The sequence below is a fragment of the Onychomys torridus genome, chromosome 5 (genome assembly GCF_903995425.1).
Source record: "Onychomys torridus chromosome 5, mOncTor1.1, whole genome shotgun sequence".
NCBI lineage: Eukaryota > Metazoa > Chordata > Mammalia > Rodentia > Cricetidae > Onychomys > Onychomys torridus.
This window is the reverse complement of record NC_050447.1, coordinates 113,380,151-113,394,745: the sequence shown is the minus strand read 5'-3', so window position 1 is coordinate 113,394,745 and position 14,595 is coordinate 113,380,151. Positions and strand designations below refer to the sequence as shown.

The 14,595-nt window shown below is 39.3% G+C and overlaps 1 protein-coding gene across 1 annotated transcript in view; it reads left to right on the top strand.

Moving 5' to 3' along the window:
- The window catches only part of Ofcc1 (orofacial cleft 1 candidate 1), a gene marked incomplete at its 5' end in the record, with an annotated part of 292,441 nt that overhangs the window by 25,520 nt on the left and 252,326 nt on the right, over positions 1-14,595 (top strand). Inside the window, one exon of the mRNA XM_036186980.1 lies at positions 1,718-1,884. Coding sequence (XP_036042873.1) covers positions 1,718-1,884 — 167 coding nt within the window. The remainder of the gene's footprint in view (positions 1-1,717; positions 1,885-14,595) is intronic.

Genomic DNA, 14,595 nt, shown 5'->3' with positions numbered 1-14,595 from the left:
AGATAGATAGATAGATAGATAGATAGATGGTGGTGGCATACACCAAAAATGCCAGCACTTGCGAGGCATATATATTATGGAGAGAGAAAAATTTCAAGAAATTTGATCCATATGTGTTGATGTATGCTTATAATCCCAGCACTCAAAAGGCTGATGAGAGAATAGCAAGTTTAAAAGGTTGAATCCAGCCTGGGCTACATAGGAAAACTTTCTGAAATCCTCAAAACAAGAATAGCAAATCTGACACAAAACTGCAACAGCAAAACAACAAATATTGGCTCACAGTTCAGTGGGGGCTGGCAAGTTTAGCAGCCCTTGAGAAGGTATGGGCAGGCTGGAGAACCAAGTGAGAGACTACAACTTTAGATCCAATTGTACAGGGGAGAAATTCAGGCAGAAACCGATGTCCCAATCCTGAGAGCACAGTCCATAGGGTAGGGTGGACACTATAGCAGGTTTTTTTGTACTGTTGACCAAAGAATTTCTTTCTTCTTCAGAAAACGATAGTCTTTAAGGGCCTTCAGCTGATAGGGCGAGGCTCACCTATATTATGAGGAGCAACCAGCATTGCTCCCAGTCTATTGATTTAAATGTCAATTACATTTAAAGATCTTCACAGTGGCCTTCAAGCTGGTGCTTGACCAAACAATGGACATCATAGCTTCATCAAGTGGACGCACCAAACCAGACAGCACAAGCAGCAAGGCTTCAGTCAGGACTCTATGTGTACCATTGAGTACAGTGGTTAGTGCCTCCTCTTTCTGACAAGTCTTTTAGCTTAGGTCCTTTGAATTCAGTTGAGACAGTAACCGATGAGTCTTCTTAAACCTTTTATGGGCCTACAGATGTCTCACAGTGTTCATACCATGTCAGGCACTTTGTCTGCCATTTTATACATGAAAATACAACTGATCCTGGGATGTTTAGAGCCTTCTACAAGGGTAACAATGCTTCAGTAAGCACAGAAGAAAGCCGCAGTCCTCTGAATTCTCGGCCCAGCACTCCCACTGTCCCACACCTCTTTTCCCTGTGTCTAAGCAGCTCCCTTTTGTTGTTGCTTCTGAAATGCTACATGAAGGCATGGGAAGGTCTTCCACTTTCCAGTATTTTTCTAAGATTTGAAGATGGGAGAGTATGTTCTGTGTACAGCATGTATCAGGCTAGCTGGACAGAGTGTTTGATAGAGGATCCTGTTTTCAGATGGCCCAGAGCTAAAGTGTGAGTACCATTTACATCAGTGTTACCATTTCTGCTCAAACAAGGCTGGCCAAATGAAGTGCCTCTGTGTGTGCAGAGCTCAGGGATCCGGACTGAGGGAAGCAAGCCAAGGTCGCCTTGCCTCTCCTACATGCAGCCACACCCCAAGCTTATATCAGCACCATAGCCAGCATAAAGTGAGATGTTCAACACAGCATGTAACCTCAACATGTGGGCAAGAACAGTATGAACATTTCAGGCTGTGCTTAAAAAGTGGGAAGAAGGTAAACAATACTTTGCCACTTTGAAGCATCATAGGAATGAAGGAGGTGGCGATTTAATGTTTAAACCATGAGACTTTCAGTTTCCCAGTCTATTATATAGAAATAAGTTATTGAATTGTAGATAATAAATCCCGCTTATTCTATATAGGAAAGAAATGAAGTCATAATTTTCTGTACCTAGTCATTGTTAAAACAATGAAGGTGAGTGAGATTCCATGTGATCTTGTGATCAGCAGATGGAAGGACGAAGGAAGAGACACTGGATCCGGAATCCCTCAGCTACACCAGTAAGAGCCAGGATACTCACGAAGAGGCTGAGGGAGCAACCTCTACATACACTGAAGAGTCTGAGAGGCAAGCTCAGATAGGCATCATTCTGCTTGCAGACTCTCCATCAGGACAGGTTAGTAAAGGAAACATTTCCAAACCTTTTGATAATCTGCTGTTAAAGTTACAAGTGAAAATGTCAGCCTGGCACAGTGTTTACAGCACACCTTAGAACGTTGGGTTTGATTTGTGACTTGCTGAGACTCTGCTGGTACCTTTCGACACATCTTTTACCAGGCAGGAGTTATAACCCTCACCAGTACTGCCCCGGCCTTTGCAAACTTAAGCTGTACTCCATCTGGTTTGATTTCATGTTGTAGAGGTCACTTCTAGAAACTTGGTAGTACTTATAATAGAAGCTCAGTGAGGACAAACTTATTTGGATGTAATGAAGAAACCACTTAGGTATGTTTGCACAGCATATCATCAGGACTCAAATGTTCTAGAATCAGTGAAGTCCCCATGTAGGGATTTAAATGGGGCATTCTAATGGCTGTGACTTCAGAGACACCTGCTCTGATTGGTTTTCAGGTCTATCCTTTCTATATGAGTAAAGTTACATCACAATTGGCTTTGGTCCACAATGGAAAAGAGAAATGTTGCCTCTATTTAGTCTGCTTATCAATCTCAAATAAAGACACAAGAGTCCCACAGGTGTTACTTCAGAGTGTGTGTGTGTGTATGTATGAAAAGTATGATGATTAAAAAATGTCATCAGGTGAGACAGATTTTTCTCAATGATATTTGTGCAATAATAGTTTATCATCTGAAAGATCACTGACTTCAAAAGTCAAAGGCGTAGCTTGGTTGGAGTAGGCAGATGGCATTCTCTAATCAGGAGTGTGACGATTCCATAATGGTCTCTAATTTATTCCTTTGTGCCACTTAGAGCTGAACATGCTGGGTCCATTAAGGGTATGTCTATTTTGAGCTTTCTCATTTTAGTGACCTGAATTAACATGTGTGTCCCGAGCCTCCTAAGAGTCCAGTAGTGGGTTGAATTGTGTCCTCTAAAATATATCTAAATCCTGCCCTCCAGTACCTGCACATGTGATCTAATTCAGAGCAGATATCCAGGGTTTGTGGTGGATCCTAACCCAGTGATTGCTGTTCTTTAAAGGGAAAGAGAAAAGATTTGAGGCATAGACACACACAGGGAAAGGCTCTCTGAAGAAAGTAAAAATTGGAGTGCATGTTTATCAGCAAAGGAAGGCTTAGAATGGCATCAATCACCAGAACTTAAGAGAGCCAAGGCAAATCTTCTCCTGGAATCTCAAGAAGGAACCTATCCTTATAATCCCTTGATTTTAGACCTTTGGCTGACCAAACTGTGAGTCAATAAATTTCTGTCATTTAAAACTACTGAGTTTGTGATCATCCATGAGTGCCCATGTTTGCCTATGTTGTTATGTGTGTGTGGTGTGTGCACCTGTGAGCTTGAAGGCTTGAGGCCTACCCTTCATATCTTTCTGCAATTACTCTCCATCTTTACATTTCAAGGCAAGGTCTGTCACTGAACATGAAACTCATCAATTTGGCTGGTCAGTGAGCTTTAAGGGATTTGCCTATTACTGACACACAAACCATGGACTCCAGAAATTGGAACACAGGTCCCTGTGCTTGCATGACAGGCACTTTACTAACTGAGTCAAGATAATTTTTAAAGACAGCAACAAGGTAACCCTCAGTGTAAGCTGACAGAGCCCATGAGGGAAGCTTTGCCTCTTCAATGATGTATTGACAGTGATGCTTGTCTTTATGACATAGGGTCTAAGGAAGAGATACTCAACCTGTGGGTCATGACCCCTTTGGAGGTTGAATGACCCTTTCACAGGGTCACCTAAGACCATCTGCATATCAGATATTTACATTACAATCCATAACAGTAGCAAAATTATAGTCCTGAAGTAGCAATGAAAATAATTTTATGATTGGGGTCACCACAACATGAGGAACTGTGTAAAAGTGTGGCAGCATTAGGAAGGTTGAGAACCACAGCTAAAAGGACATTGAAAAGGAACATAAGAAAATGCCATTGTATATGTCCTTTCTTTTACATTATTTTTCAGATGGACATTGTGTTATGTCAAAAGCTCAACATTTCATTTTTATTTTTATAGCATGTAGTACCAATGCAGGTACTCCAGGCTCTCAAGATGGCAATCTTGAAATTCTTTAAGGTATTATTTATATCCATAAACTCTGAGAAGTAAACTGAGGACCAGAGTGCCCACTTGCCAGCTTGTTGCAAGGCTTTTATACAAAGTAGCAGCAAATGGAGAGGATACCAGGAACAGAACCCAAGTCTGCATGGTTTCCACCTGCCCACAATAGAAAGGCTTGTACACATTCATGAGAACTGGCATGTGTCATAGATGTGGCTCTTCCCTGAACTCTCTACCAATGAAACTTATGATCCTCTCTTAATCTATGTGCCTTCAACTCTGTGAAAGAGTTAGGTGTGTTGGCACAGACTGAAATCCCATCATTTGGAAGGGAGAGGGAGGAAAATCATAGGTCATACAGAGTGTCTGAGGATACCCTGGGCTACATGAGACTCCTATCTCAAAAACAACAAAACTATCATGAAAGTTGGCCTGAGGTAATTGATGAAATAACCAGGAAGGAAATAATATTGTTTTAAAATCATAGTTGGAGTCGTATTGGCAAAGATGCCAACTTGGTATCAGAACTCTTGTAGAGGCATAGCCAGGCCACTTATAGGGTGTTGGTTTGTGGGTAAGCCACTCAGTTTGCTGGCCTCAGTAACTTCATCTGGAACTTGAGGATTTGATAGTTTGGTGTTTGAGGACTGTCACCTCTAAAGAATCTCACAGAGCAGGTTCTGATTAAATAGCAGAAGACACTACAGAGAGAAGATTCTAGGGCTAGGTCTGAGGTCTGTACATATACTCTTCTCAGGTTCATTGCATCAGGAGTTCTATGGATGTGGAAGGATGCATAATATAAAGGAAGAAGTTTGTGATTGGGTTGTTTCTTTGGTTCTGATGTTTATATGGTCTTGGACCTCTGATATGACTGGGGCTAAATAGTCAGCACATCTTGGAGTTGTGATGGGGAAGAGTGATGGATGTCCAAGTGTCCAGAATTAACACCTTCCCTCTTTGTGTGAGTCATTTGACACATTTGGTGAAGGCAGAAAGCAGCCTTACCTTTTTATTTTAATGGCGAACAAAATTATAACAGCTAAGTGACTGAAACCTGGAGTGAAGGAATCCCAGTTGAGGTGAGGATGGTTGGTTGGGTTTCTTCTCTTGCGTCTTTATCTGTGACTGCTGATTCATATGATGACTGGCACGATTCACTCCCATCTTACATCACAGGAAGCTTTTAGACTAATGGTGGTAGCAATGTGCATACTAGAACTAGACACATTCTAGAGAAACATTCTTTAATGGAAAACACTTCTACTTACCACTAGCCTTAGTTTAAAATTTTTTATTTCAATTTTAAATGACCTCACAAAATATCAGATTTCCTTTTTTAAAGAAACATCTTTCATATAATATATTCTAATTATGGTTTTCCCTCCCTCAATCCCTGCCAGATCCTCTCTACCTCCCCCTTCCAAATCTAAACTTTTCTTGCTCTTTTTCAGTAGAAAACAGGCATCTAAAAAAGAAAGAAAAACATTAATAAAATAAAAATAAAATAAAACCAAATAAACCTGAGTTGGACAAAACAAATAAATGAACAGAAAAAAAAGTTAAAGAAAAAGCATGAGAAACACATATAGATGAACACACACACACACACACACACACACACACACACACACACACATTCCTGCACACAGAGATTCCATAAAAAAAAATCAGAAACCATACAATATAAGCAAAAAACTTGTAGGGTCAAAAATTAAAAGCTTAGACAAAGCATTATTAGACCAAAAAAAAAAAATCCAAAAATGCCACTGAGTTTCTTCTGTGTTGGCCATCTACTGCTGAGCATGGCCTCCCTTGATTGTGATTTGTGTATCCAGTGAGATAGGATGGAGAGAACTAATTTTCCCTTTGTGAGCCATTATCGATTGGAGATAGCATCTGGGTGAGGGATGGAGGCTTGTGTTCATTTCCCCTTTCAGCACTGGGACCCTATCTGGCTTAAACCTTTCGCATGTTGCCACACTATCTGTGAGTTCATATGTGCATCAGTCCTGTGTTTAGAAGGCCTTGATTTCTTGGTGTCTACTATGCCCTCTGGCTCCTACAATCTTTCCTTCTTCTTTCCTTCTCCTCTTCCCCAGAGTTCCCTGAGCCCTGAGGGGAGGGATTTGATGGAGATGTCCCATTTAGGATTGAGTGTTCCAAGGTCTCTCAATCTCAGCACTTGGCCCACTTGTATTTGTTCCTCTATACTGTAGGAGAAAGCTTCTCTGATGATGGCTAAGCAAAATACTGATCTATAAACATAGCAGATCTTTGATAGGAGTCATTTTTATCACTGTTCCTTTAGCAGAAGAGTGATACTGATTTTTCTCTTAGAATCATGGCCTACCTAGTTTCAGATTTTGGACCACTAAGCAGTGTTGGACATGGGTTCCATCTCATGGAGGAGGCCTTAAATCCAGTCAGATAGTGGTTGGTTGCTCCCATAACTTTTGTGCTCTTATGGCACCACATATCTGGCAGGCAGGTCACCATTGTGCATCAAAGGTTTCATAGGTAGGTTGGTGTTTATCTTTCTCCTTGGTGGCTTGCAGAGTACAATTCATTACTGGGAACAGTAGTCTGTAGGGGTGAAGGCTCTAGGTAGGCACCAGGTTGACTTCTTCATGTTCAATGAGTTGTGTATGTGTTGTCTTCAGCAATGGGCCTTGCTATTAGTTTTTGAGGAACAACTAGTAGCTTTACTGTCAAGTTTTCACACTGGTTTTGATACATATTTCATTTGAGTTCATCCTTCACCCTAATTACTCCCTTTTCTCCACCCCCCTTCCTCTGTCCTTTTTACTCCCCACTTCCCTTTGCTCCATTGTCTCCCGAAACAGCTCTTTCTTTTCAGAGCCTTACTTTTGGAGTCACAGGGGTCGCTTTCTCGTCTTCTGACTTACACACAGTTTTCCCACCTGGATATGCATATGTAATGGGTAGAGGTTAGGATTCCAATATGAGAGAGAACGTGCTGTATTTGTCTTTCTGACCCTGGCTTACTTCATCTAAAATAATGTTTCCCTGTTCCATCTCTGTTTCTGATATTCTCACAATAAAGTTCCCCTAGTATATGTACCACATTTTCATTATCCATTCATCTGTAGATGGATGTCTATGCTGATTCAGTTTTCACATTATTGTGAAATCAACAGTGATCAACACAATGTGGAAATTTCTTCATGGTAGGATGAAGACTCCTCTGGGTACATGCCCAGGAGTGGTATAGCTAGGTCATATGGTAGTCTTATTTCCAATTTTTTCAGAAGTCCCCAGTCTGATTTCCACAGTGGATATACTAGTTTATACCCCCCCCCAGCAATATTTTGAGGGCTCCTCTTTCTCCAGTCCTCACCAGAATGTGTTGCCATTTGTTTTGCTGAAGGCTATTCTTACTGGGGTGAGATGAAATCTCAGCATAGTTTTAATTTGTTTTTCTCTGATAGCTAGAGACACTGAACAGCTTTAAATATATTTATTGGCCATTTATATTTCTTCCGAAAATTGCCTGTTCAGATTATTGACCCCTTTACTTATGGGCAGCTTTGCTTCTTCGGTGCTTCTTTATTTTTTTTTTATTTTTACAATTTTTTAATATATTATAGATATTAACTCATTGCCTGGACATGGCTGGCAAAGGGTTTCTCCCATATGTAGTCTGTTTATTCTGTTGTTAGTTTCCTTTGCTGTGCAGAAGCTTTTAATTTCGTGAAAACTTATACACTGAGAGAGTACGTTGAAGAAAGCAGTGGAGAGTTGGAAGGTCTTCCACACTCTTGAACTGATAGAATCAACATTGTGAAAGTGGCCATCGAATAAAAAAAACAAAACAAAACAAAAAAAAACTGTCTACAATTTCATTTCAGTGGTACAAAAATTCAAGTGTGTTTGATGAGCCTAGAATAGCAGCTATGAGTTAGATATGACATAAATGAAAATATCTTTTTCAAGAGAGAAACATCTGATATTAAACACATAATAAAGCTTCAGTAGCAGAACTGAGATACTAATGCTGAATTTTATGTCCTCTGTTAGAGGAAGGAATACAGAATTTTATCTTCAGCACGAAACAAACAAGATAATGATCCAGGCAAAATGATCATAGATGTTAATGGTATGTTAATATTTTCATATTAATTTTCTCCAAGACAGTTATGATGTCTTTATGTGGATTGTTATGATGTGGTCTGATACGTCATGGGTATTATTTAAGCTGGCATGAAATAAGGCCCTTTAATAAAGCCATAGTGTACATCAATCATGCATCTACTGACACAATTCTAAGCAATTTGTGTAATTCAACCCCAGGACTATTTTAAGGGGGAGTCTTATGGTCTCCATCTTGCAGACCAGCAACCAAAGGCATAGTTGACCTGAGTAATTTGAGAATGTTTTAAAGCTAATATGTTGTTGAGCCAGGATGTAAACTTAGGTAATTTTAACCATCCTACTACATTGCTAATGACAGTACATAGCATTCTAAAAATACCTTCTTCATGGAAAGTCTCCTCTCTTTCATCTAGCACTTTATATTTTCAAGGAATTGATGTGCCAGATCAATGTTATTCTGCAATGTAATGTAGACCAAGACAGTCTATGAGACAAGTGATCATAGCAATTCATGTTATATTTGATAACATGTACTAGGGCTATCCAGAGATATAGAACAGAACACACAGACACATGCATATACATGCCTACACAGATGCACATAAACACACATGAAGATTTATAATGAGAAGTGGCTCACAAAATTATGAACACAGAGATTGTTGTGACTCAGAGGGGCTGATGGTGTCAATCTCAATTCAAGTCCAAAGGCTTGAGAACCGGAGACATTGAGAGGGGTACTGGTGTGAGTCTTGAGGTTAAAAGTCCACGCAGGAGCTGTGATGGCTGACAGCACTGTGGATATCTTAGCTCCAGTAGAGAGTGAAATTGGTCTCTCTTCTTTTGTGTTGTGTCCACACCCTCAGTAGATTAGATGGTACCAGCTGCCTCTGGTGAGCTCAGAGATTTCCTGCTTTGCTCAGATTCAGATGTGAAGGGCCTTTGCAAACATCCTCACAGATCCTCCTAGACACATTCTTCCTCCTGCCTGGCCGCCCCATAACCCAGTCACCCTGACATGCAAAACGAACTACCACAGACCAAGGAAAACAAACTAAGACATGCTTATGAAAGATCAAAGATTCAGTGACATGCTGAGCAGCTAATCTAGGAAAAATGTTCAATAAAAATAGAATTTTCTAAAACATAAAAATCATATTATCTTGGATAAATCATAGTTGCATACATTTGTGGAGAATTTGATGTTTTTCTATACATATATGTGTGTCTCTGGTACATGTATGATTATATATGTATGATTAAATCAAATTAATTTTTCTTCTGCTTGACAGTCTTTTTGGTGATGCATTTGGAGTTTGTTCTTAAAGTATGCAATGCACTATTATTAACTATGGTTGCTTTGTTGCACAATATGTTGTATACCTATATCTCCTCTGTTTCTGAAATATTTACTCTCTCTCTACTTCACCAGTCTCTGGTACCCATTCTTCTACTCTCTGCATCTATGAGTTTGATTGTACCATCTCCTACATGTAAGTGAGATCATTCTGTGTTTGCTTTTCCAGACCTGGCTCCTTTCACTTACTATAGCCTCCAATTGTTGCAAGTGGATTTTCCCATTGTAAGGCTGATTAGCATTTTCCTGTGTGTGTATTATGGCACACTCTATTTATCCATTTGACCACAGGCAGATATGTTGGCTATTTTCATATCTTGGTTATTGGAAATGATGCTATAATTAAAAGAGTATCCAGATGATCCCTATGGTACATTGACATTTTGTCATTTAAGTGTGGATACAGAGTTGGATGCTAGGTCACAAGGAAGTTCCAATTTCAGTTCTCTCTTTTTTGAGGAGGTGCCAAGCCACGTTTCTCAGTCACCCAAGTAGGTTCTCATCTTTGGTGTATCTGCATCCTTTCCAGCATTTGTTGCCTTCATCTAAATGAGAAGCTTTCAGAAGGAGAAGGCTTACATTGGTTTTATTTTGTGATGCTGAGTGTTTCTTGTGTAAAGCTCAAGTCATCTTTTGAGAAATGTCTTTTGAGATTCCCTTCCTTATTTTAACTGGATCACTTGCTTTCTTAATGTTAAGGTCTTCAAAATTTTTGGGCATTTTGAATATTAATCCTTTATCAAATGTATAATTTATAGGTGATTTCTCTGATTCTGTAAGTTTTCTCTTTCCTTTATTGTTTCCTTTTTCTGCAAAAGACTTTTAAGTTGGGTGCAATCTTTTTCATCAGTTTTTGCCTTTGTTTATGCTTTCAAAGTCATATGGAGAAAAATCATTGGGGATTGGGAGTTTTTGCTTAGGATGACTTTTTCTGGAATTTCATGTCTTTCATTAAGTCTTGATTCATTTTGAGTTGACTTTCAGATATGTCAAGTAAGGACTGAGTTTTATGCTTCTGTATATGGTTATCACATTTCCCTAAACCACTATTGAGGGGAATATCCTCCAGCATTGCCTGGTACCTTTGTCACATTGTGGCCACAAATGCAGGGCTGCTTCTTGGACTCATATCTCATTCCCTTGGCCAATGCATTTGGTTTAAAGCCAATCAGTTGCTGTTGGTCTTACAACCCTTTTATAATAGGCCTTGACATCAAGAATCATGGTGTCTCTAATGGTTCTTTGTGCTCAAAGTTGTTTCTGCCATTTAAAATTTTCTAAGGTTACATATGAGCATAAGAATTTTCTGTTTCTGTGAGAAATAGCTTTTGGAGGGATTGCATGAATCTGTAGACTTTATTGTACAGTATGGGTATTTTCACAATGATGATTATTCCAGTGCATTGACATGGGCTAAATTTCCATTATTTGTGTTTTCCTCAAATTATTTTATTATCATTTTTTAATGTTTAGTATGCAGAGCTTTTTTTTTTAAGCACTGGTTAAGTTTACACTCAACTATTTTGATACTATTATATGAAGCCATTTTCCTAATTTACTTATAGGTAGTCTTTTGTTAGCCTGTAGAAATACTACTGATTTTTATATTTTGTTTTTTTATCCTGAAATTTCATTAAAATAGCCTGCCGGTTCTGAGATTTTTTGCTAGCTTTTATTGTTTTCTATGCATGAAAACCTGTCTTCATCAAAGAAACACTCTTTCCTCTGCTCTTTATTTCTTTGTATTGCTTATTTGCTCTGGTTAGGCTTGCAAGTGATAAGTGGAACAGATGCCCTTATCTTATCCCTAATGTTAGCCAGGGCATTGTCATATATGACTTTCATGGCACTAAAATGTTGAGAGCCTGTATTGTGAAAGAGTGTTGGATTTTAAAGGATAAATTTCGAGTGTCTATTTAGATGGTTATAAAATTGTATCTGATATTTTACAAAATGTATACTATTAATTGCTTTGCCTATGATGAAGCAACCTTGCATTACAGGAATCACTCTTATTTGATCATGGTAAAATTTTTTTTCATGTATTCTTCAATTACATTTGCTGATACTTTATTGAGGAAATTTGCATCTATATTTATCAGAGATTTTTAAAAAAAATTTTCTATCCTTATAATGCCTTTGGCTTTGGTACCAGTGACAGCCTCATAAAATGAAATTGGAATTATTCCCTCCATTTCTGCATTTTTGAAGGAGTTTGAGTAGTGAGCACAGTTACATACCAGTTTTCCCAGTATTCCCAAAAATTCCCATGGGACAACAGAAGTGAGGCCCTTTGGGAATGGCTCTGGAATTGTGGGGAAGCTCAAATTATAGACATATTCATATTGGTGCTTCAGCCTATGGATCACTGCTAGCTGGATTTCTGAGAAGTGAAGGTGGGGCATACAGTTGGAGAATTTTCATTCCTTCATCATGCTTACATGACTCCTTTATTCATTATTTATTATTAAGGAAAAACGATTTAATGAACTTAAACATCCCCACCTAATATACTTACCTTCTATGCATTTTCCCATTGCAAGGAAAAACAAAACTACTATTCTCAAAATAGATACCACATTAAGCGAACAAGACGAACCCCACCTTCACTCTCTCCGATGCCTGGCTCACCACATCTACTGTTTTCTGCTGCAAGTTCAAGCTCAGGTGATTTTTTTTCTGAGATCGTGTCTCAGTTTCTCTGACAAATCTTCTTTCCATGCTTTGTTTTCTCTTGAAGTCAGAACTTCAGTCTGTTTGTGGGAGTGTGTCTAGTTTTTCCCAATACTAACCCAGAATTCAGTAGCTTGAATATGTATTGAATAAAGGCTTGACACATACCATACTGCAAAACCCAATGAGCTGTCAAGATCACGAGTGCGTCCAGTTAGCATTTTCTTTGTCAAATTTAAAGAAAGTCTCCCACCAGACTTGCTTTTGTCATTATAGTCTTCATTGGAACTGCTTTTCCTAAGCATTAACTTGGGCCATTGTAACAAAAATCTTACAGTTTAGGAGGCTTGAAATACAATTCTGAAGGCTGGAAGCCCAATATCTAGGTGCCAGCATGGGTTGTTTCTGTGAGGGCCTCCTCCTGATGAGTAGATAGCTCTTTCCACACTGTGCTCCCCCACAGTGGGGAGTTCTTCTTCCCATCAAGTCAGGCATTATACCAAAAGGACTCACCCTCATGGCTTCATCTCAGTCTAACAATCTGGCAAAGGCTCCATCATCTTCAACAAATGAATTATAGGGGCGCCCAAGTCAGTCTACACCATTCTTTGTTCAAAACACTAGATTTTCATGCAACTTTTCTACATAGATCTTTGCTCATGAAAAATTCATTTGCCTTGAGTACTGCGAAGTGTACTTATTTCACAAGTGCTTTTATAGTTCAGCTGCTTCTTGTGGCTGAGTGCTTCGTTTATTTTAGGCTAAGGCTTTGGACAGGACAGAGGCCTGGGGCTGAGGAGCTGCTGAGAGGCGGGGGCATGGCCAGGCCCCTAAGAGGTTGGCCTTTTTGTTATCAGAGGCCCAAAGTGCTTCTCAGGCTTCCTGGGAGAAGATTTTGACATGCACTTTTGAGAAGGAACAAAGTAAAATAAAACTCCATATTTTATTGCTAAATATTTATAAACTCCTCTCCAGGCATCTGAAGCCTTATTTGTATCATGCTGATTCTGTGCCATTGATCAATTTGGAGAAAGTGAAATCTTTCCAAACACATATTGAATACAAACCTTTGTGGTGATTTACATGGCACATGTTGAGTGTTTAATGTGTCAGACAGTCTCCAATGAAGTAACAGAACATGAGTTTGAGTTTGGGAATCAAGAACAAACTCATATTCATATTTGCAAAGTTCCAGCAACATCAATGATTTGTCTTTCACCTTCTTTAAATAAAAATTCAGATTCCCTTCAGTTTCAGAGAATGTGAGATGAAATTTACATGTATGCATGTATGAAAGAGGGGGTAGTAGCACTGCTTACGAATTATCAAACACAAAAGGGAGGTTTTGTAAACTTCAATGTCCATGTTTTGACTGTGACCAATTCACCAAATGTGCTGCCATATGAATTCTATTTAAGTTCCATGACTTCAAGGAAAATTCCCAGCACACTTGACCCTTTACACATAGGTGTGTGCAAAGAGTCTCTACCAGGCACTTTTACTATAGCAAGCCTTGCTTTCTGAATGTCCATCTAACATTAATTAATATTAACAAGAATTATTTCTGAATACAGAGAGAAACAGCTTTCTTAGCGTCTACCTCCTGGTTTGTGGTGGTTTTTGCTTTTCCTCTTGAGTTATTGTAGTGTGTGGTGCTCATTAGCGGCACAATAAAAATGTGCTGTTAGTAAATAAAAATAACTTTTTGTAGTCCCATCATGATTTTGATCGGTAGAGCTCAGAGCTTTTATGGCTCATTAATTTTTGACATACCTCAGCGAAATACAAAGGTGTCAAGAATTACTACTCTCAATTCGTGAGCAGAGAAACTGAGGTATTTTCAAGAAACTATGCCAAGGTCACTCAGAGTTTGGCAGAATCAGGGTTATGACACATTAACTAGGTAATTAGAGCAAGGATAAGCTGTGCTCGGCAAAAACCTACAGCATCAGTGAGGAGCTGTAAGCAGCACCACTTGGAAATAAATGATCTTCATTTAGCCCTGATTCTGAATGATTTGTTTTGTTGGAGAGCTATCTTCAACTTCCCTTGAAGACTCTTTCCAACCTTGGAAAGGGGGAGTGGGGTGGGGAGATGATCCATTCTGTAAAGTACTTGTCTTACAAAACACGAGGAACTGAGTATGGGTTTCCATATTCCCAGCTTACACACACACACACACACACACACACACACACACACACACACACACACACAAATACACACACACACAAAGTTGGGCCCAGCACTGTACATGTGTAACCTCAGTTCTGGAAAGGCAGAGACAGGCAGATCTCTGGGGCTTAGGAGTCAGGCAGCCTAATCACACCAGTAAGCACCATGGTCAGTGAGATACCTTCATTCAAAAAAGAGGAGAGCAATTGAAGACACTTGAAATGGACCCAAGCCCTCTACATGCATGCACACATGCACATATCCCCACACAAATACATCTGTACATCAAACACACACACAC